The sequence below is a fragment of the Chaetomium fimeti genome (genome assembly GCF_033439085.1).
Source record: "Chaetomium fimeti strain CBS 168.71 chromosome Unknown B0H64scaffold_1, whole genome shotgun sequence".
NCBI classification, from domain to species: domain Eukaryota; kingdom Fungi; phylum Ascomycota; class Sordariomycetes; order Sordariales; family Chaetomiaceae; genus Chaetomium; species Chaetomium fimeti.
In genome coordinates this window covers 1,880,535-1,900,849 of record NW_026944329.1, presented here as the reverse complement: position 1 = coordinate 1,900,849, position 20,315 = coordinate 1,880,535, and the positions used below count along the sequence as shown (strand labels likewise).

At 57.2% G+C, this 20,315-nt stretch overlaps 7 protein-coding genes across 7 annotated transcripts; 4 read left to right on the top strand and 3 right to left on the bottom strand.

The window, feature by feature from the left end:
• Positions 1–342: 342 nt before the first annotated feature.
• Positions 343–3,804, bottom strand: B0H64DRAFT_314661 (uncharacterized protein; the record flags this gene model as incomplete). Its single annotated transcript, XM_062800212.1, has 2 exons — positions 343–1,014; positions 1,585–3,804. 2 exons carry the CDS (start codon positions 3,802–3,804, stop codon positions 343–345), a joined length of 2,892 nt encoding a protein of 963 aa, XP_062663893.1.
• A 1,511-nt stretch (positions 3,805–5,315) lies between these two features.
• Positions 5,316–6,536, top strand: B0H64DRAFT_437547 (transmembrane proteins 14C-domain-containing protein; the record flags this gene model as incomplete). The annotated part of the gene is made up of 3 exons (XM_062806265.1): positions 5,316–5,354; positions 6,136–6,253; positions 6,343–6,536. 3 exons carry the CDS (start codon positions 5,316–5,318, stop codon positions 6,534–6,536), a joined length of 351 nt encoding a protein of 116 aa, XP_062663892.1.
• A 292-nt stretch (positions 6,537–6,828) lies between these two features.
• B0H64DRAFT_437546 (uncharacterized protein) lies at positions 6,829–7,133 on the bottom strand (the record flags this gene model as incomplete). The annotated part of the gene is made up of 2 exons (XM_062806264.1): positions 6,829–7,037; positions 7,100–7,133. The coding sequence occupies 2 exons, from the start codon at positions 7,131–7,133 to the stop codon at positions 6,829–6,831; spliced, it is 243 nt and encodes an 80-aa protein (XP_062663891.1).
• Positions 7,134–7,439: 306 nt separating this feature from the next.
• Positions 7,440–8,080, top strand: B0H64DRAFT_369640 (uncharacterized protein; the record flags this gene model as incomplete). The annotated part of the gene is made up of 4 exons (XM_062802041.1): positions 7,440–7,476; positions 7,547–7,637; positions 7,673–7,988; positions 8,048–8,080. The coding sequence occupies 4 exons, from the start codon at positions 7,440–7,442 to the stop codon at positions 8,078–8,080; spliced, it is 477 nt and encodes a 158-aa protein (XP_062663890.1).
• Positions 8,081–11,019: 2,939 nt separating this feature from the next.
• Positions 11,020–12,072, top strand: B0H64DRAFT_437544 (histone-fold-containing protein; the record flags this gene model as incomplete). The annotated part of the gene is made up of 4 exons (XM_062806263.1): positions 11,020–11,179; positions 11,340–11,606; positions 11,677–11,804; positions 11,881–12,072. The coding sequence occupies 4 exons, from the start codon at positions 11,020–11,022 to the stop codon at positions 12,070–12,072; spliced, it is 747 nt and encodes a 248-aa protein (XP_062663889.1).
• Positions 12,073–12,776: 704 nt separating this feature from the next.
• On the bottom strand, positions 12,777–15,274 carry B0H64DRAFT_14039 (uncharacterized protein). The gene is made up of 3 exons (XM_062798261.1): positions 14,746–15,274; positions 13,223–14,693; positions 12,777–13,142 (listed from the first exon to the last, which is right to left on the bottom strand). The coding sequence occupies exons 1-3, from the start codon at positions 15,148–15,150 to the stop codon at positions 13,096–13,098; spliced, it is 1,923 nt and encodes a 640-aa protein (XP_062663888.1). The 5' UTR covers positions 15,151–15,274; the 3' UTR covers positions 12,777–13,095.
• Positions 15,275–16,491: 1,217 nt separating this feature from the next.
• Positions 16,492–19,618, top strand: B0H64DRAFT_14032 (fungal-specific transcription factor domain-containing protein). Its single transcript, XM_062798259.1, has 3 exons — positions 16,492–16,853; positions 16,973–17,270; positions 17,335–19,618. Exons 1-3 carry the CDS (start codon positions 16,609–16,611, stop codon positions 19,357–19,359), a joined length of 2,568 nt encoding a protein of 855 aa, XP_062663887.1. The 5' UTR covers positions 16,492–16,608; the 3' UTR covers positions 19,360–19,618.
• Positions 19,619–20,315: the final 697 nt, after the last annotated feature.

Genomic DNA, 20,315 nt, shown 5'->3' with positions numbered 1-20,315 from the left:
TCGTCTATAGACTACATACATATCCCCAAACACCATCTCAAATAAAACGTAAAACATGTCTATTTCCAAGCCAGGGCACACCCCGTCCCGTCAAATCCAATGCGTCCATCGTATTTTCCACCGCGCTGGGCTAAGATGAGGAAAAGAAGGAAAAAAAGGTAATGCCACGATCCACCCCGAAATGAATACAAGAATCCAAGCAACGAGGAATATGGGGTATACGCCGCAGGCCGAAGAGTGCAGAATAGTAACAGTAAACAAGTGTAGAACCAAGAGGGATATCGAACACCGAAACAACACCAACCAGCCCCCCTCAACGCCCAAATTTCAAGGTCAGCAGTCCTAGGGATAGAAGTCCCCTTGGGGCGCGTGTGGCGACCGTACGAAAGGCGATACCGACCCCTGCGGCGTAAACTGCTGTTGTTGGTGCTGATGCTGCTGCTGCTGTTGCTGTTGTGTATGCTGCTGTTCAACCCCGAGTCCCAAGTTGGGGTCGATCAGCCCGCCGCCACCGCCACCATACGGCATTTGTCCCGCCGCGCCCGTCGGGTTTTGGAGCCCGAGCCCCAGTACATCCATATCCAGCGCCGGAAAGGGTTCGAGGTCGGACGCCATGGGCATGTAGTTCGGGCTCGCCTGGGGCGCCGACATGTACGCTCCCGCACTTGACGTGACAGGTAGATTGGAGAAGGCGGCCTGGGAGTTGAGGCTCTGGAAGCCGTGGTGCTGGTGCTGGTTATGGAGCTGGTTCTGGTGCTGGTGATGGTGGGCCATAGGGGACATGTTGATCTGCCCCTGGCCTATGCCGTGGCTGAGGCCGTCGAAGTTCGGGCTATAAAGGTTCCCCGTCGGGTATCCCTGGGAAGGAGGTGCGATGGGGTACATCCCCAGCGGCGGGGCCTGTTGCGGGTAGGCCATGGGACCGGGCTGGCGGGACATCGGGCCGTGGGGCATTCCAGATTGCGAACCAAAGGAGTGGTGTTGATCCGATTTGGCTGGGAAGGTAGGGGGGAACTGACGGGGAGGGGGTTCTTGCACAGGGCTGATGATGGTGTGCTCGTCGAGTTCCTTCTTGGCCACGAGCTTGAGCACCGGAAGGCTGATGTGCTCCATGTGCTTCGCCAGATGGACTGTCAGCTTCTTCCACGTCGGGAAGGTCTTGTGACAGAAGCGGCAGGGTTCGTCTTGGGGCCGCACGGGGGTCTCTTGGTGGCATTGTTCCACCCTTGCCCAGGTTGGGTCGATACCTCCGGCGGCTCGTTTCATGGCAGCCTTGGTCTTGACTTTGGGCTCGATGAACTTGTGCTCGCGAACGAGATGTTGGAGGAAGTTGTCGCGGCGGTAGCACTTGTGCCGGCAGTCATCGACGTCGCAGGTCCACCACTCAAGGTGGCGATGCCCCTCATTCTCATGGCGGACCCAATCGGCTTTCCTCTTGAACATCTTGGGCTCCTTGCAACGATCCCACGTGCAAGTGAAAGGCTGGACATCCTCGTGCACGTGCTTGGTCCAGTCAGAGGGCTTCTGGAACTTCTTCGCCGTGAAGCAGAGCTGACACTCGAGCTCGGCCGGCAACGAGCTCACTGGGGGCATAGGAATATCCTGGGGGAAGCTATCCGGGTTGATCGTCCCCTCAAGTGGCGTGATATCGCCATCAGAGCCGTCGTATCTCGCAGATAGGGGGTCGAGGCCGCGCTCTCCACCCTTCGAATCCAGGATGTTGGCGCTACCGCCCATAGCGATACACATGGATCCGCAAGAACAATTCCTGGCGGCGACGGCCTGGAGGTGCTTCACCCTGAGGTTCAAGAGGTTCTTATACCGATGGCACTGCTGGTGGGCGATGCGCTCAACCAAGTAATTGTTGGAGGTTGCCAAAAGAGGGTTCAACTTCAACACGTGCTGCTGGAAGCCCGCCAGATTTGGTGTGATACCGTCCATGAGTTTGTTTGACTCGTCCTTCATATCGCCATCTTCGTACAAATCGTCCTCATCGTCCTCGTCCTCGTCATCGGGCGCAGTCGCTTTCGTGTTGGGCACTGGCGGCCCACCAGCCCTCTTCCACAAGTCGATGATGCCGGATGTCTCCGACTTGCTCCGGAGGCGGTTCAGGGGCTTCTTCACGCTCAAATTAAAGCCGCTTGGGCTCTTGGGTGAGGTGACGGGAGTCGCGCTGGCGGAGCTCGTTCGGCCATGGTTCGTGCCTAGAGAAGCGATCCTGTTCCCAACGTCCAAGAATGCAGTGTTGATGCTCGGGACACTTTGTTTTCTGGACCACCCTGGTTTAGGGCTGGGGGGCGCGAGCTTGGTCTGGCTGTCCTTCTTCTCGATGGAAGACACGGTCACGAAGGAGCTTGCATCATCCGGTTCAGCGCGATTGCGTTTGCCCGAGTTGATGCTCGGCTTCCGGACAAGGCCGCGGATATTCTGAAGGAGGCTTGGCCGCCGCGTATCTCCCCGGCTGAGCGATAGCTTCTTGAACAGATTGCCGGCGACTTGAACGTCAGCATCCATGATGCTGGGTAAGCTGAGTCGTCGGGTTCCCCAGGTCGCGGCTCTCGACACGATCGAATCGGTGTCCCGGCACATTTGCTGGTATTTTTCTATGGCGGCTTGGGAGCTCTGCGGTTGGTAGGCTGTGGAGCTCGACTGAGAAATAGAGAAGGGGGAGGGCGCATCTTCCCACACGCGAGCCTGGCGCATGATCTCCAAATCCTCGTGAGTTAGCGCTCCTCCAGTCTCGACATAGTACGTCTGCCCAGGCACTTGTTTATTCTCCGTTCTATCGCCCGCGGAAATCTCCCGTTGGGGTATGTTGTCATCATCGTCGTCGTCGTCGTTCGGCGCAATCGGCGCATTCAGCGTAGCCGGTAGCTGCTCCCCGCGATTGGGAGTGGAATGGGAACGCGACCTTTTCAACCACTCATTGACCCCCTCGTTGCGCTCATCCCGATCTCGCTGAGCAGCCAAGTTGTTGATGCTCTCGACCTGGGTGGTCGAGCGGGCCGTAGGATCCAGCCCACCCTGCCCAGTGACTTGGTTGGGGATCCACCGGCCGGCGGCATCGCGGTCTGTTGAGAAGGTGGGAGTGCCGCTACCCTGGGGTTGATTGGTATTCGGGGCATGGGATCCTCCAAAATAATCCCGATCCCAATGGGAGACGGTAACACGAGGGCTCCGCATGGCGGCGGTCGGGACAGTGCCGTCGTCGCTGGATTTGGCGCTGTTGCTGGTCTTCGGCGTCAACTGAAAACCGGAAGGGTTGCCCTCCTGCCCATGAGAGGACTGGTGTGTGAGCGACAAGTCCTGAGGCGAAACTGAAGTGCGGATCAAGTCTGGGAACATGCCACGTGTGGCCGCCTCGTCCTTGAACTGCCCGTTCGGCGACCCCCCAGGTAGCGAGGGACTCTTATCGGGGCTCAGGGGCAAGTAGGGTACAGCCGGGCGCACATGCTGCGTGCTAACGGGCGCAGCTTGGACACCGAGGCCGTCGGCAAGCGGCCCGTTATCATTAAAGGTTAGGATGTCGTCGTCAAGGAAAGATGGTGAGGCGCCGCCGTCGAGGGGGTTGAAGCTAACGCCGAAGAATGGGTCGTCTGCCTCCGTAAACTCGCTGGACTGGTAGTGGACGCTCAGGGTAGACACTGAGTCGGCAGGCGTGTGGGCGTTTAACCCTGGAGAGGATGAGCTGCTATCGAGCTGTGGTGAGAATGGATTGAGGTATTGAGGAAGTTGAGGTGAGGTATTGCGGGGTTGCTCGGTGTCAGGCCCGGGCGGGTAGAAGGTGTAAGTCGAAGAAGACATGTCTGCAGTGGGAGGTAGAGGCGGCTGCGCAAGAGAGTATATATTGTGTCCGGGGGCGATCGCCCCGATGCTCTGCCAGAGAGCAGGGTGCGGATGCAGTGCGCAGTCCCGGGATCTGAACGTGGGGAGAATTAGGCGACAATCATGGGCAGGTGCGGCTGCGCGCGGCGGGGTGAGGCACGAGCTGAGGACGGGAATTGGGTTGCGTTGTGGTCGGTTGGTTACCCTCTTGCGCGACAAGTCAAAGCTTTGAAAAATAAAATAATAGAGGAGGGATGGTACGGGGAACAAAACCACAGCGACAAGGTTTTGTCGAATATGTCGAGGGGTAAGGAGAGGCAGTGAGGGGGGACCAGTTGAGTCGTGCTGGGTTCGCGAAGTCACGCCCCGGCCGACGGGTTCGAGCCGCCTCGCTTGGCGCTGAGAGGAAAAATGGGGGGGGTGGTGAGGCGCAGGGCGGCTGCGGCCCTGAGCCTGGGTTGAGGAGGTTCCCAACGAGCGCTTCAAGGGTTCGACACAGGTACAGATCCGAGTTGCCAAACCCAGCTGATAGGTAAGGTAGAAAAGCCAAGAACGCCGTGATAAGAAGAAAAAAGTAAGATGGTGATAAAATACCCCACGATCAGAACTACAGATCTCAACCCACACCTCTGCTCACTGATGAGAACACATTGGGCTATCTGAGGCAACCTGCATGAGACGATCCAACGGTGGAAAGCCGGACAGCCGGCAAATGGGAGAGGGCGGGAGCGCGGTCAAGGGACGGTGCGCCTATCGTGTAGCTCACTGTTCCCGATTTCTCGGTGTCACTCCCCACCATTGACGTGATATCAAACTGCTAAGCGTTGAAATCGCGTGTTCAAAGCCGCGAGAGAGAATGCCCGCCGTTTCGCCTCAAGGCAGCAAGGCCCAGGGTGGTCAATCGGGAAAGTTAATTCGCTCGTGTCGGGGCGAGTCTCTTGCCCTCGCTCCGCAGTCTCTTGAGCTCGAGGTATTGTCCGTCAATTTCTCATGCGCACCGAGCAACTCATGATTGGCGCGTGTGAGGCTTGAAGAAGCTTTGTTGAGGCTGTGCTGGTGCTTGCTGACTGGCAGAATTATGGGCAGAATTGAGGACCCCGCGGTTCACGGAATGTGGGCCCCCTTGGCTCCCGCTTCGGTTCGCTTGGTGGGGTTGCAGTTACTTCGTCGGTGACAAGGCATTCTGCTGGGTTTCCGGATTGGGGGTCACGACTTCCATTATATTGCCGGGGAGCGGGTGCATCGAAGGCAAGGCATTCTGTCCTTTGCATCATAAAATGCCCACCGTGTTCCGAGATTCAGACTCTCCAGCTTGGTGCAATGTCATTTGTGCCATCGAACATTCCACGATCTTTGTCGATAGGACCCTTGTATGGCTTCGCGTGGATCATTGCAGGCCTCGCGCTCAGCTTGTGAGTCTTAAGGTTCTTACCAACTCAGAAGCAACCCACAACTACGTACTCTCTCCGTCAAGGATAGAATGTTTGACAATGGGCACCCCGCTGCGAGAAAGTGCCGTCAGAATCTCGGTCGGTCATCTTCATATGCATATTGAATGTCCGGCAACTCGAAGCATCTTAGTTTCGTGTAACAGCACCAATTGATGTGGGTGTTCAGCCAGCACAGCCCCGCGGCGCTGCCTCGCTTCCATATCGACATGTCGCCCCGATGCTGCGGGACTCTCAAGCTCGCAGTTTCTTTTCATGCCGTGACTGCCGTGCTCCTCCTCTCCCACCTTCAAATTGTCCGCGCTCAAGTGCCCGGGAAGTAAAATGTGAGAGCTCCAATGGTAGGTTGCCGAGTATCTTCATGGCCATACCGTTGACGTCGGGCGAACCACCTATCTGTCCGAATACCTAGGTTGCTACCCCACGTTATTGTAATTCTTTTTCTCTTTCTGTTTTTCCGTAGGTTCTCAAACTCAAATATAATTAGGATTGGAGCAATCGAGAACCCGGCGTAAAGTGTGGGTTTCTGAATAGCAAGCTAAAACCAATCTATCTGTATTCAATTCTACATCTGAACCGTCGCTCGGAACGGAGTATTCAAGGTGTAATTTACCCTTCCATACGAAATATGACGAGATCCATTCTCCCCCCACACCTCGGACTCGGCACCTGCCGTGCTCCGGTAACTCCCAAGAGGTGGCATCTCGAGCTCAATGGGACTCGCACCTCCACGAGCTCCGAGTAAAGAAAAGCTTCTTGGCCAACAACGTCAACAATTCGCCATCAGACATCAATTGAAATACAAAATGGTACATACACCAAACCGCATCACGTTCGATTCTGGCTACTAACATCACCGCAGGGCCTTGAACTCCCTTCCTACATCCTCGCGGCGCTGACGGCCACCGGTGGAGCCATCGGATATGCGCGGACCAAGAGCACACCCAGCATAATCGCCGGTACGGCGGTCGGCCTTCTCTGTAAGCCATCTCTTTTACTCTCTCTTCCCCTCCGCAGTCGTGCCGGAGACATGAGCCGGACCTCCGCTGACTCCATCTCTCACCACCAGACGGCCTCGGCGGTTACCGTATCGACAGCGGCGAGGCCTACGGCGTCGAGCTGAGTCTCCTCGCGTCTGTCGTTCTGGGCGGGTCTTCGTTCCCTCGGGCAATTCGGCTCCGGAAGCCCGTGCCTATCATGCTGTCGTTGTTCGCGGCCTACGGCTTGTTTACATTTGGCGATGCCTTCCGCCGTACCTTGTAAAGGGAGAGTCGAGTTCGCGAGGGGGGTTGACGGCTTCGGATGCGTCGGAATGAAGAGAAGATATCATAATCATACAATCGGGGACACTGCGGACTGTCTGCAGCTCCCATCATGTTATACACCGCTGCCGCTTGCTGGACGTGTGGTATCGTACAACGGCCTGCGCACCGCCCCATGATCCTCGTGCTGCAGTGTGCTGTTTCCCTGCCCCCTTTTGTATTTGCCACTCGATTGCCGTATCAAAGAAGGGATATCGTTCGAAATACCGGTCGCGACAGGAAGAAGAGGGTGTTTAGCTATTCTCGTCGATTTCTTTCCACATCTCTCGTATCTTGGACCGCTTGTCCTGGACATCGGTCCTGTTCAGGTTTTGGTTCCTGATCCGTTCCTCTCGGAGGCATGCGATCAGCTGCTTCTTGTTGTTATTGCACATGCCGACCGCCTTCCATACGAAGCCCTTTGCGTGGCATTCCTCGAGCGCAGCCATCACCTGTTCGCACCCTGGTTTAGGACATGTTAGGGGGTATGCGGCATTGCGGTTGCTTGAGTAATCCATGACCCACCGGTGTTGTCTTTCGTAAACAGGAGGGGATGCATTGTGGGCAGGGTGTCAAGGCTTGCGGGGGTGTGTGCGTCGGATCGTGTGAAATCTGGAAGCTGCACAAGTTTTGAAGACGATGCGCAAATCCGTACGATTCCGTCACGAACTTTCGAGGTTCCGAGTGGGAACGGCCCGGGAGCTTTGGCCAACTGTGTCTTGTTAGTGGGCTGCCCCGCTCGTCCGCAGGAGCCACAGCGATCTTATCAGACTCTGGTGGGCTGGCGGGGGCATCGAGGCTCGTCACCAAACAACGTCGAATCTCAAAAAGGACAATCGAAAGTCTTTTGTCAAATATCACAACCATGGCATCTCAAGCGGCACCAGCCAAGAGGCAACAAGGTAGGTAGCCTAACCTCTTATGAACATCTTGGCAGGTCCGATTTCTGACTTGTTTTCTTTCCTTTTGCAGACCTCCAGGTGCAATACAGCACTTACAAAAACACGCTGCAGCAGATTGCTCAGAAAATAGGTGACGTCGAGCAAGAAGCCGAGGAGCACAAGTAAGAAAAAAGATTTACTTTTGAAATATCCCCAGAAATCGGACCGGACCAGTTTATTTTGGGCCTCTGATGTTCCCCCGGCCTGCGTTACATGCCAGAGATCTCATCACACCGCTCGACGCCGCTTTCTCACCGCTCATCGCTAACCGCGGCGGCAGGCTTGTTCTTGAAACCTTGGAACCGCTTCCGGGTGACCGCAAGTGCTTTCGCATGATTAATGGCGTCCTCGCGGAGAGAACCGTGAAGGATGTCATCCCCGCTCTTCGGACCACCGCCGAAGGGCTGAAGAAGGTCCTGGATGACCTTGTAAAGCAGTACAAGACCAAACAGGATGAGCTTGACAAATGGAAGGTACGCGGAAGCATTCCCCGTTTGTACTGCCGGATCATCGTGTCTGACCTTCTCCACAGAAGAAGAACAACGTCCAGGTTGTGCAGTCATGAGAGCGCAGCAGCACCTCCAACGAGGGCCTCAGAAGCCAACCTCGACGCCATGTCATCATCGGACCCCAAGAGCGTGGTCAACTCGTGCAAATCAAGTGGAAAACGGGATATTGGAGACACCCATGCATAAACTTGATCCGTTTTGCATATCAACTTGCTGCTTGGGAGGGGAAAATCACCCCGCTGTCCAAACAGTCGCACACGGGAAAAGAACCCGAACATCCCAGCAAACATTTTGCCTGCCGGGAGAAAACGACACTTCAACAATCTTCTCCTTCTTGCGAAAGGTGTGCTGAGTTGTACAAAACATGCTGTCCGTGCTGCAGCCTAGCGGAATGGTCTGTTGCGATGCCCAACCGGCAGCCAGGCCAAACGGTTGGGCTGCGATGGGATTGGGCATGCGGTCTCAAAGTGGGGTGGGCCGAAAGAGGGCTTCCTGAAACTCAGCGACAGATGGCGAAGAATACGAACTCATCAACCTGGTGACGTCTTCCCTCGAAATCCACTCTGTCCCTTTGTGTCAAACCCGACATCCGCGGGGGCGTTGTTGAAACAGTCTTCCCCAGACCCCCTCTGTCCCCAGAAGTGAAGTCGATCTGGAGGTCCGCCCAGATCTCGGAAACAGTTCACATCTGTCCAATAAGACGTCTAATTGATTCCTAAATTCTGTGATTGGCTTAAAATGGAGAAATTGAACACCACTCACGTTCCCGAAAGCTTCTTGATCACTCCTCAGCCGTCTGGGAGGGAAATCCCAGCCGCCGTCACCACACTTGGCTTCGAGCCCAGCCACGAGCCAGCCTTTCGGCCCAAGCCCATCCACTGGACCCATTGGGCTCTCGGGAGCCTTCCTGTTCCTGCCTGCATCTTGACTTGCGGCAGGAATTGTCGAATCAATCATTGGCCTCCCCCACCATCTTTTGTCCCCCAACGATGGACGGTAACCGCCAAGAGATCCTTGGCGTCTCTCGCCCACGACATCATCACATCAATGGCGGCCAGTTTCTTCACTTTGAGCTGTCACCTTCTGCGAAATCGAGTTTGTGGGATGTGCTGAAACAGAGAATCGCAGTTCTCATTACTCATCTCGTGTATTTCCCGGCACAGCTGAGCCGATAGATTACTTTCATCACCGCTCCTAGCGGGAGAAAAACTCTGTGTTGCAGCAGACTAAGGTAGCCACACCCGGGCTTCAATGTACATCCGCCGGTCTCTTCCCTTGGCAGCAACGCTTGCTTATTACCGTTTGAACTATGCATTGAGTACCGATGTTCCGAGATACGAAGTGGAGGTAGATAGTGAGGTAAATCAATGTGAAGTGTGATGGGAACATGGTGCTCGGTCAGGTTGTTTCGAACTTCGGTTACAATGTCGGTTCTGCCCCCGCATCATGTTGGCGAGGTACCTGTTCGGTTGAGCCGAAGAAGCTCAAAAGAATGTGGTCTGGAATAAAACGGTAAAAAGAAACACAAGCTACCCGAACGTCCATGGGTCCGCGGGGGGTAGAAGAGAGGTACCTTAGTTTGCATTCCGCAGGCTGTTGGCGGTTAGAATGATGGATGGGATGGATGAGATGTCGAAAGATGAAGTACTCGGTACTTCCAACTGCTGGCCAAAGTCCTGTGGAAACGCCCTCTTGGCGCTGGAGCTTGTTGCCGTGGCCGGGGTAGCTGGATCAAGACCCGCTTCTCCCGCGCGTTTCCTCTTTTCGCCCCGACCTCCATCTTGCACCGTAACAACCCCACGCGTGTGTGCGCTGCAGCCTCTTGCATCCCAGTTTTCCCGTGCATCACAAGGGCCCAAGCCGACATTCGGTTCGCGACCAACTCGGACACCGCCCACTCGGACCAAACACAGCACCGAAAACAAGACCAGCAACAAGACAAGGCAGCCCCATTTAATTGCTGTTTTTCTCGCCGAACGGTCACTGGTACCAGGAACCCAGGTACGTCTGGTAGCCATGTGCGCGTGACGTGGAGCGCGGCGCATCGCAGTGCATCACGGCGCCAGTAGCGGGGACTGCACCCATCTGCCTGCTGGACTCCGCTTTCTCGTCACGCAGACACTTTGCAAACCTCCCACCCCCCGGGCGAACACCGGTCTCTGACGCGACGCTACAGATTATCCCACGAGGCACGCAATCAAGGCCGTGGCAGCACAGCCAATCTCCTGTCCCCCCGAATTCGAAGCCGTCCTGCCCGGTGCCGAACCGCACACAGCCAACCGTCTCTATCGCATCGCCAGTCTGGTGTAACCGCGACACCAGACCAGAGATAGCACACAGACGGGGAGACACCACGCGCAGCTCGAACCGGCAGCAGCAGCAGCAGCAGCAGCAGCAGCAGCAACACAGAACACAGCTAGTCGGCCTATCGACCACCTGCTCAGACTCGGTACCGGCCTGTCCTGCATTCCCGGCAAGCCGAGAGAATCCTGCAAGCAGGGCGATCCAGCGGGTAGCAAGAGATACACACTCCAGGGTGCTGCTTTCCTTGCCAACCACTCGTGGCAGGGCCCGCAGTTTCGCATCCCACACCCCCTTGTGCCCACCCACCGGTGCGGCTCACCCCACGATACCCCATTCAGGGCTCGCCCAGCCAGTCTCGGCCTCGTTGCCGGCCATCATTGCCCACCCCTCTTTTGTCCCCCCCCCCCTTCTCGACCTACCTCCACCCCACCTTTGCGCCAGCCCCCCCAACAAGGCGGCTTCCTTGTTACAGCCTGAAAATCGGGCAGAGGAGCCAGTCAGAGCAGGGCTGGGACGCGCAGAGAGGTAGTGCTTGGCGCAGCTCTGCAGGTCAAGCCGTCAGAGTGACCAGGCCGCAAGCCCTACAACCCTGCAACGTGTCCGACGACACATCACCCACTCTATCCCAGCTGTGCGAGCTGGCAGTCCAAGGAATTTACAAGAAGCCAGCAGCCGCTGCAGGTAGCCAAATATGTCCGACTCCCCCCAATCCAATCCAAAGGATGTCGAGCAAGGTGCACCGTCGGGTGACGAGGAAGCACAAATGAACGACCCTCAGGACCCACACTCGACCGGGCTCGGCTACGAGTTCGAGGTTAAAGAGCAAGATCGGTGGTTACCCATAGCCAATGGTATGTCAGGTTTCCCCTTTTTCGATGCTTCCCTGATGCTTCCACTCGCCATGATTCGCGTGTGCCCGTGGTGGCGGCCCTCTCCCCTCGACGCTTGCGCTCCGCTTGCATGGCGGCGAGACCCTCCTTGACTGGCGCCGCTTCCTGCCCTGCCTATCAGACAACACGCGCGCGCGCGCCAACGGCCGCCGCTCCACGTTCATGTCTGGCCGCTTGTCGCCCGGGTCGTCGCCGCAGGCGCCTCGCGCTTCCTCGTCGTCGTCCAAGGCGGACAAGGCTGATGTCTACGATGCTAACATTCGCAACTTTGCTCCAGTGGCCCGTATTATGAAGACGGCCCTCCCCGAGAACGCCAAGATTGCCAAAGAAGCCAAGGAGTGCATGCAAGAATGCGTCAGCGAGTTCATCTCCTTCATTACGAGTGAAGGTAAGCCTGTCTTCTATGGGCCCCCTTGGGGCCGGTGATTGTTGACTCGAGCTAACCCGACCTATCACAGCGTCAGAGAAGTGCCAGCAGGAAAAGAGGAAAACCGTCAATGGCGAGGACATCCTATTTGCCATGAGCTCTCTCGGCTTCGAGAACTATGCCGAGGCGCTCAAGATTTACCTCTCCAAGTACCGGGAGGTAAGCTCGCCCCTTTACCACCCCTCCCCAGTCTGCCCCCCGCCTCCCATGCAAGATGTCTTACTGACCCCATCAGCAGCAGTCCCAATCCAACCGGGGCGAAAACCAACCGAACCGGCCCAGCAGCCAAGGCTACGGCGCCGCCGGCGGCTCGAACCCCGCGGGCGGCTTCTCCGGCCTCCCCGGCCAGCAGGAGGGCGGAGACCCGCAGGCCTACAACCTCTACGGCGCGCAGCCTGGCCACAACGGCGCCGGGGCCGACTATTGATTGCGCCCCTGTCAGTACCTGGTGGCAACACACAAGTCTGCGTTTTGGGTGTGGTGTCTTTTCTTCTTAGTCTGGGCTGATTTTGCTTCGTTGCGCGCGCGTGTATGTACAATAGTAAAGTACAAGGGCGGCCTGGGTTCCGCGAGGGGCTCGGCCACGGCTGGGCTACGTAGCTATGCTGATGCTGTGTTGCCGGTCGGAGAGAGAGTACATTAGGGTTGGGTATTATGGATTTGGTGTGTGGGTTTCTTTTCGTCCGGTGTGGGAATGCGGATGGATGAATGGATGGATGGATGGGGTAGATGGGAAAGTCTCGGTTTGTTCGGGGGGGAGGGTTTCCATGGTCCATATCTTTATTTTCCGTATTGTGGTATGGTAGATTCATCCTCTCGGGCGTTACAGTATCCCTTTGATGGCTCAGGCCCCTGAGGTAGTATGGTAAAACTAGTTTGGTTGAGTTTTGGGTTGGATTGCGGCTGTGTTTTTGAGTGGACGAGCGAGCTTGAAAGGAGGGAGATGTGAGTAATGTCACGTGGTACGGTATTGACGCCCGGTTAGTTGTAGGAAGCGATGGGTTACATGAACTGTGAAGGGGGGTTGGGCCGGTGGTGATGTGTGGTCACCTAATCAAGGGAGTTACTTGTTTTATGCGGCGGGCTGGAAAACCCGGAGGTGATGTTCCCAGGGACCAATAATAGGTAGTCAAGTTGGAGGAGCTCATAAGCGTATCATGGCGAAGTGAAAGTAAAGTTTTATTCAAGAGTCTCTCGGCCCTACTGGTACTTCAAACCTCCTTGATGGAAGGTAGGTGGTGGTGTAAGTCCACGCGGCTCGAGTAAGAGAAAAGAAGTCTAGGGGCTATACTAATACACGCGAAACACCTTAAGACAAAATACAAAGGAAAAGGGGGGGTGGGGGGAAGAGGAAGTAAGACAAAGTACAAAAAGAAAATACATATAACGACAAGGCGGCTGTTGGTCTAAACCGGTGTTTCCCACCTCTCTACTGTCCATGCACCGTATCTCAGTTCCCGGCAATCACATCATCCGCTATTTTCTCGGCAAGGGCGTCTAAAACAGCACAAGGTCAGCCAACCAGTCCAACAACAGTAGCAGCGCATTTCGGAGGAAAAGTAGCAAAACAAACTTACAGACGGTAGCCAGCGGATGGCCAGGCGGCAGGCTGGGGAAGCTACTAGCATCGACGACACGCAGGCCGCTGACGCCGTAGACGCGCCCCTGGGCGTCGGTCACGGCCATGGGGTCGTCGGGCTTGCCCATGGCGCAGGTGCAGGCACCGTGGTAGACGGTGTTGTAGCTGCGCTTGATGATGTCGAGGATCTCGGCGTCGGACGCCACCTCGGGGCCCGGGAACGCCTCGGGCTGCTCGCCGACCAGGAACGGCCGCATCGCCTCCGTCGCCCAGAACTCCCGCACCCGCTTATACCCCGCCACCGCGATCTCCACGTCTGCCGGCGCGCTCAGGAAGTTGGGGTTGATGAGGGGCGGGTCGGCCGTGTCGCTGCTGCGGATCGTGATGTTGCCCCGCGACAGGGGGGCCACCAGCGCCGCGGCCAGGGAGGCGTAGTTGTAGCCGTCGTGCGGGTCGGCGTTCAGGCTGTCGTTTTGCCAGCCTAGGTAGGAGCCGAGGGTGATGTACTCCAGCTCGGGCCAGTCCTCCGGGAAGGTGGCGAGGGCATCTCGGCTCGCGTTGGACAGCGACTGGCTGCGTAGGGGCTCGGGCAGCTTCTCCCACCCGAGCACGTCCGTCCCGACGTTGGTGTACATGCCGGCAGCGCGGGTGTTGTAGTCTTCGGCGGCCTTGGCGGCAAACTCGGGATAACCCAGGGCGGAGATGGTCGGGGCGTTCACCCGGTACGACGGCCCAAAGTAGATGTGGTCCTGCATGCCCTGCCCAACGCCTGGTAGGTCTGCGACCACCGGGATGTCGAGCGGACGGAGAGCTTCGGCGTCGCCGACACCGGAGACCATCAGCAACTGTGGTGAACCAAACACACCGGCGGACAAGATGACCTCCTTGTTCGCGGTCAGAGTATACTGGGCACCAGCCGTATCCAGCACGACACCCCGGGCCGTTTTGTCACCGTCGAAGACAATTCTCTTGGCCATGGTCCAGGGGTAGAGGAAGTAGTTGTCGTACGCAAGCGAGTGCCGTAGAAAGCTGGTTGCCGAGCTGTCACGCTCCATGGTCGTGGCGTTGATGGTGAACATCAAGTAACCCTGACCCATGAGCTCACCGCTCTGGAACCCGGGGATGATGTTGAAGCCAAGCTCGGAAAGTCCTTGGGTTACCCAAGTCGCGAAGGCCTGCACATAGTTTGGGAAGGAAACTGACAAGAGGCCGTCGCCTTTTCCCATGACGGACACGTCGTATTCCGGGGTGGCATTGGCAAAGCGCAGCTCCGTGTTTGGATCGGTGAATTTGATGCTCTTCTCAAAGTAGGGCATGAACCCGTCGAAGGTGTAGTTGTTATCTCCCGTGGCCTGTACCCATTTCTCGTACGAGCCTCTAGTTCCGCGGTGGTAGCACATGAAGTTGCGTGCCGACGACCCACCGAAGGCCTTGCCTCTCGTGTAGTGGATAGGACGGTCGTACGCGCCCTGTAAAGCCGAGTTAGCATACTCGGTGAGCTGCTCTGGGTGACAAACATACCGCTTGTGGCGTGGTTTGATAACCCCAGTCGATCATGGGTTGCCAGTCATCAGCCCCGGTGCTGGTGAACATGCCACCCGTGGCCGGGACTTGACTCCAGTTGCCGTTGCTGATCTCGTAGAAGGTGCCGGCTTCGATAACCGCCACCGTCCCTATGTTGGCTTCGGCAATCCTGGCCGCGATGGTGAGCCCGGCGGTGCCGCCCCCGACGACGACATAGTCGTACGTGGCGTCTATGCTAGGAACCCCGAACGAAGAACCGAGGAGTTTCGCGCTCGACAGGCCAGCGAGGCCACAGGCCACAACGGTAGAGAACAGCGATGTCAACATGGCCGCGGTTTCCTTGTTTCTCTCGTCTTCGATCTTGCCTTTGCGTCTACTCGGAAACCCAGCATCGACCTCCATCCACCCAGGGGCCTTTATACTTTCGCGGACTCCCCGTCGCCCCCAAAATCTTCGGCCCTTACGCAGCCACGCCTTATCTCGCCATAACTCGCGAGTCGGAAGGGATCAGGCGAGGCGGAAGTTAGACCAAGGTGTGTAGTAATCCCACGCGAGGCTTGGACGCCTCATCTTCGCGAAGCTGAGTCTTCTCCGGCCGTTCCTGTCCGTTTCCGTGAGGCACCAAGAGAGAGATACCAGGAGAGGATACGTCAGCTGGGCGTCTGGATTGGCATCCTGGGCACATATTGTGAACGCATTGTTATGGCGCAGGCAACAACATAGCTTTGATCCTTGGGAACCTGGTGGTGCTCTCTCTCGGTACGATTCCAAATCAGGTGAGCCAGCCACCAACCCTGTTCCACCATCAGCATCGAAATGTGTCTCCGGGTCTCAGGTATTCAGTTTTATTTGGCTTATGTGATGGATTTGTGGCTGCCGTTCGTATCGATGGCCAATTCCATGTCACCAGGGCATGCGCCCCCCTTCGTGTGGCCGGCTGCCCGGCGCGCTCTTACTCGCCCCCACCGTTGCTGGTGAATAACTCGGTATTATGCCCCCCACTGGCTTCCATCCTCAGTTATCCGACGGGAATAGCATGTGACCGTCTAGTCATGTACCTAGCCACTGTTTTGCATCGTCAAGTAAGGTCCCTTGCTTACCAGTCCGTCGTGGTGTGGCAGCGAGATAATAAATAGACGTAAATAGATCAAAATCGTGCGCCGACACAATGGGAACCTCCATGATTGGGTTTTGTGCCGGGCAACCGACATAAGCTCAAGGCCACGTTTTTTTTGTTGTACAGAAATACATAAATCGCGTTAAGGTTTTCGGGGTGGTTGAGTTCGGACCGTTTGGACCCCAAAATGGAAGGAGTCGAGGAACATTGGATGCATGATGGAGGCAGGGAGTACACGGTAGTTCGAGTACCCCACCACGTGCCCACCTAACAGGTACCGTTGTGATGTGTTCGTGCACGCGGTGGAGACGTGCCGTGCGTGCGTCGGAACCCCGAAGCGAGATGCTTGCCAAGCCCCGCACGCACCTTCCAGCTAGACATTCCGGGGTGAGGCTCTGCAGCAGCGGGGCGTGGACTGCAAAGCCCCGGCGGTCCGGTCGTTTTCTTCTTTCCGGTGCCGGAACTGGCCTCAGAGAGAAAGCTAGTGAAAGCCCATCTTCCTTGTTCATGGCGCTTTCCTATACAATACTCGCGATAAGCCGGCATGGGCCTTCCTTCGAACCAAATCTCGTCTTACTAAGCCACTATCAATCGTGACAAATGCCCGTGCTTCCTTTGAAAACCAGACCCCCATCTTATTACCGTTGGCAGGCTCCGCCAAGCTCACACTCCCCTTGCGCTCGTTAGCTCGGTCGCGCCGTTTAACCTTCCATTTTATCATTCCGGAGAAAGCGGAGCCAGCCATGTTCTTGACTTTTGGGACAACCCCGCAGTCCGACTCGGCCGACCCCGAGGTTCAACAACAACAGAACCAGGCCCCGAGTCGGCCGAAGACGAAGAGGGCGCAGGTGGCTCAGGCCTGCGACTGGTGCCGAGTACACCGTACCAAGTGCGACAGCTCGCGGCCATGTCAGAATTGTGTCCTCAGAGGAGGGCTTTGCAAGAACACGCGCAGCGGCGAGGTGCGCACGCTTCCACACGCATTCAGGTAGGTTGGCTCGTTGGGTCGGGTTGAGAGCCTTGTTAGGCCCATCCATCTCGTTTACCACATTCCCGGGGATGGGGGACCCCTGCTCTGAACTAACACGCTCCTCCGCTCCACCACAGAGAGATCCAACGACTGACTGCGCGGGTGCACGAACTGGAGGCCGAATTGGCCGGACAAAATGCTGGGAGCACAAGCAGTCGCAGTAGCAGCGGTAGCTCGGCTGCTTCCGGCGGCTCTGTTTCGGCCGAATCACCCGTGACGGCGACGACGACGCCGCCATCTATAGCACATCGACCATCTTACAGTTCAGATTTAGAACGACCCGGTCATGGTACTCGACAACCTGGCGGGAACAACCCACCCAGGAGGCTGTGGGAGGGCGTATACGCGAGCACCACGCAGGGGTCGCCAAAGCAGGTCAGCAGTTCCCATACGAGGCAGCCCCGATCTGGATCTTGTGCTAACGGCGGGAATGTATTAGTGGTACGGGCCGTCGTCGCTGTTTTACTTCATCGGACGTATGGAAACGCACATGACCCAGGCGCTGCAACAACCGAGCACAGGTCGGACTCTGTGGTTCAACTCGGCCAGCAAATCCCTTCCTAGTCCCGCTTCCATGCCCGACCGGGAGGCAGCTGTCGCTCGGGATAGCAAAGATGGTGACACGCAAGGCCGGGGACAAAGCCCTAACGGGACTCCTGGCGAATATTTGAACGCGTCGCAGGAGGAGTTTTTCCTGAACCTGTTCTGGCAGTCGCATCACTGCGCGTTGCAGATCATCGACGAGGCGACGTTCCGCGAACATTACAGGTCACTCTGCTTAGATCCGCCGCCGGGAAGCTTCCGGAAGCCTAGCGCCCTGGTCGACATCATGGTGGCCCTTTGCATGCAGTATGGCGTGGCATTTCTTCCTCAGCGCGCGCCCGCGATGGCTAGCGGCGGCGAGAACAACGACGTGGGCGCCGACGACGGCACTCTCGCCGGATGGTGGCACTACCAACGCTGCCGGGCCATCCTGGAGTCCGAGGTGGAGCGGCCAACCGTGTCCACGCTCCAGAGTCTCCTCTTCTGCGTCGTCTATATCTGCTGTGCTAGTTTCCAGAACACGGCACACCACCTCTTAGCCATGGCCGTACGAGTCGGCTACACACTGGGGCTTCATCTCGAGCCGCCAGAGACCATGCCGTGGTCGGAGAGAGAGCTGCGGAAACGGCTCTGGTGGACGTTATTTGTGAACGAATCGAAAACATGCATGAAACTCGGCCGCCCGTGGAGCACCGCCGAGGCCCCGACGCCGTGCAGCTTGCCGGCCGACGACCATGAATTGGCGTTGCGGAGCGGCTCCCAGACGGCCTCTATAACCGTCGGCGGCAGCACGGTTACTTGGCTGACGTATACACTTCAAACCGTGAAGTTGGTGCTGGCAACCCGGGCTGTATATGCTGCCTTTTTTGATCGGTGTGCCGAAATCCTAGGTACTATGAAGAGCCCGTGGACTTTATATGACGACCCCGCCGCACTCGACATGGCGGCGGACGCGCTCGAAGGGTTCTTGGATGGGCCCGGGGCACTGCGGGCCTGGCTGCGAGATCTCCCGGCAGCGCTGAAGACGCAGCGCGTCGGGGGAGGCGTCCCCTTGTCGGCCGACTCGAGCCGCCTGGATATCGAGATATTTGCGCCGGTATGGTTGCAGCGCCAGCGGTTGCTCCTCGAGCTCCTCTACCACAACTTCATGATCAATTTGCACCGGCCGTTCATTGCTTTTCCCGCCACGTCCTTGCCGGGGTCGGAGTCTTCTGTCGGCCGCAGTCCGGATGCCACGCCGGCACTAGTACCCGGGCCACTCGCCACGGCCCACGCGTTGACAGCTGCTCGCCACGGGATCGCCATAACAACCGTCATACATCAAACCGTTGTCGAGAAGGACTTGCTCGCCGGATGGCTCGAAGCTTTCCAGCAACAGTGGAACGCTGCCATCACCATGGTTGGCTTTCTCTTGGCTTTCCCCGGGAGTCCGGTCGCACCCCATGTTCGCACCGCCCTCGCCACAGCCATCGAGGTGTTTGAGGAATTCGGCAAGCATTTTGCCGTTGGTAGTAGCGCTGCGAATGCCACACGTGATTTGTTGTCCAAGATCGATTTGCTCCGCGGCGCGGGTATAATGGGCGAGCAGCAGCCAGTCCCGCAGTTTCAAGCCACGGCAGGCGCTGGTCAGGGGGCGGTAATGGGACAGCTGTCAGGGATGGGCGCCGAGGCGCAAACGGCGGCGTTTATTCCGGCGGCTGCTATCGCGACGAATTCAACTTCTTCAGCGGGGCCCGACTATTCTCAGCCGTCCGCCTTCATACCCGACATAAGTGATGAGGAGATGGCAGCAGCGGTGCGGGATATGCTGGCTGGGACGATAGACATGGTGTACTCGGCCGATTCCTTCCCATCAATGGGTGGGCCGTTCCCCGGTGGCGCCCAAATGGGTTGGGAGGGTTGGCCGCCGGGGTTTTACTAGCGTTGGCTTTGAAAACGGGCGGCACGGTGCAGTATGGAGTGGCACTGATGGATTACCCTGCGGGTGTTGGTGATACTCGTCGACACTTCCTACGCACCTGGCTTTATTCGGTCACTGCCAGGAATCCGTCAAGTTGAGGATACGAAGCGACAGCCCTCGGCAATTACGGACTACGACATGATACAAAACTACGTTGTGGGATACATTCGGATACTGCTGCCGCGAAAAGGAGGTCCGAAAAGGCAGAACCTCAGTGACCAGACTATTACCCAACACAAGATATTCACGTCCCGCGAAGGGGCTGACTCCAGACAGGCAATATTCACAACGCAACAATCAAACCTTTCAAACCAAGGTTTTCTCACTGTATGACTCAGGAACATCACGTCTGCCGTAATCACCAATAACCACTTTCGACGAACTGCGCAGGATGGTGGCGCAGAAGCGGTTCCTCGTCCCGCTCCAGCCTCGCGTGCAACGTGCAAAGAGATACCGGTTCCCTGAGGCTTGGGTACAGGATGGAGGGGAAAGAATGGAGCCGAGGCAAATACCGCGAGGTTCCACCGGAGTTGTCATGGTGCGTCGACGGTACTCCGTACTTGCGCATGTACCCTGCCGTCTTGGGTGGCCTCCTGTTGTCGTTCCCGGCTCTTTTGGGAATTCCGGGAGGCCTTTTTTGGATTCCGCGGACTCCGGTGCCGAATTCGGCACCCCTGCACCACAACTCCAGCGGCTCAGAATGGAATTTGTCAGTTCTCCCTGATGGAGTAGCCGGAGTTCAGTGGGGCCAAAGCCCGAAAACGTGCGTGTAAGTGTCCCGGTGTCCACACAACCTCAAGTCGGGCAGCCATTGACCGGGGAATCTTGAGCGCGGTTAACGTGCTTTTTTCCAGTCTTGCAAAGCTAATCCAGCAGTTAGGATGGATAGTGATTTCCCGGGCTCCACAGATAGCTTG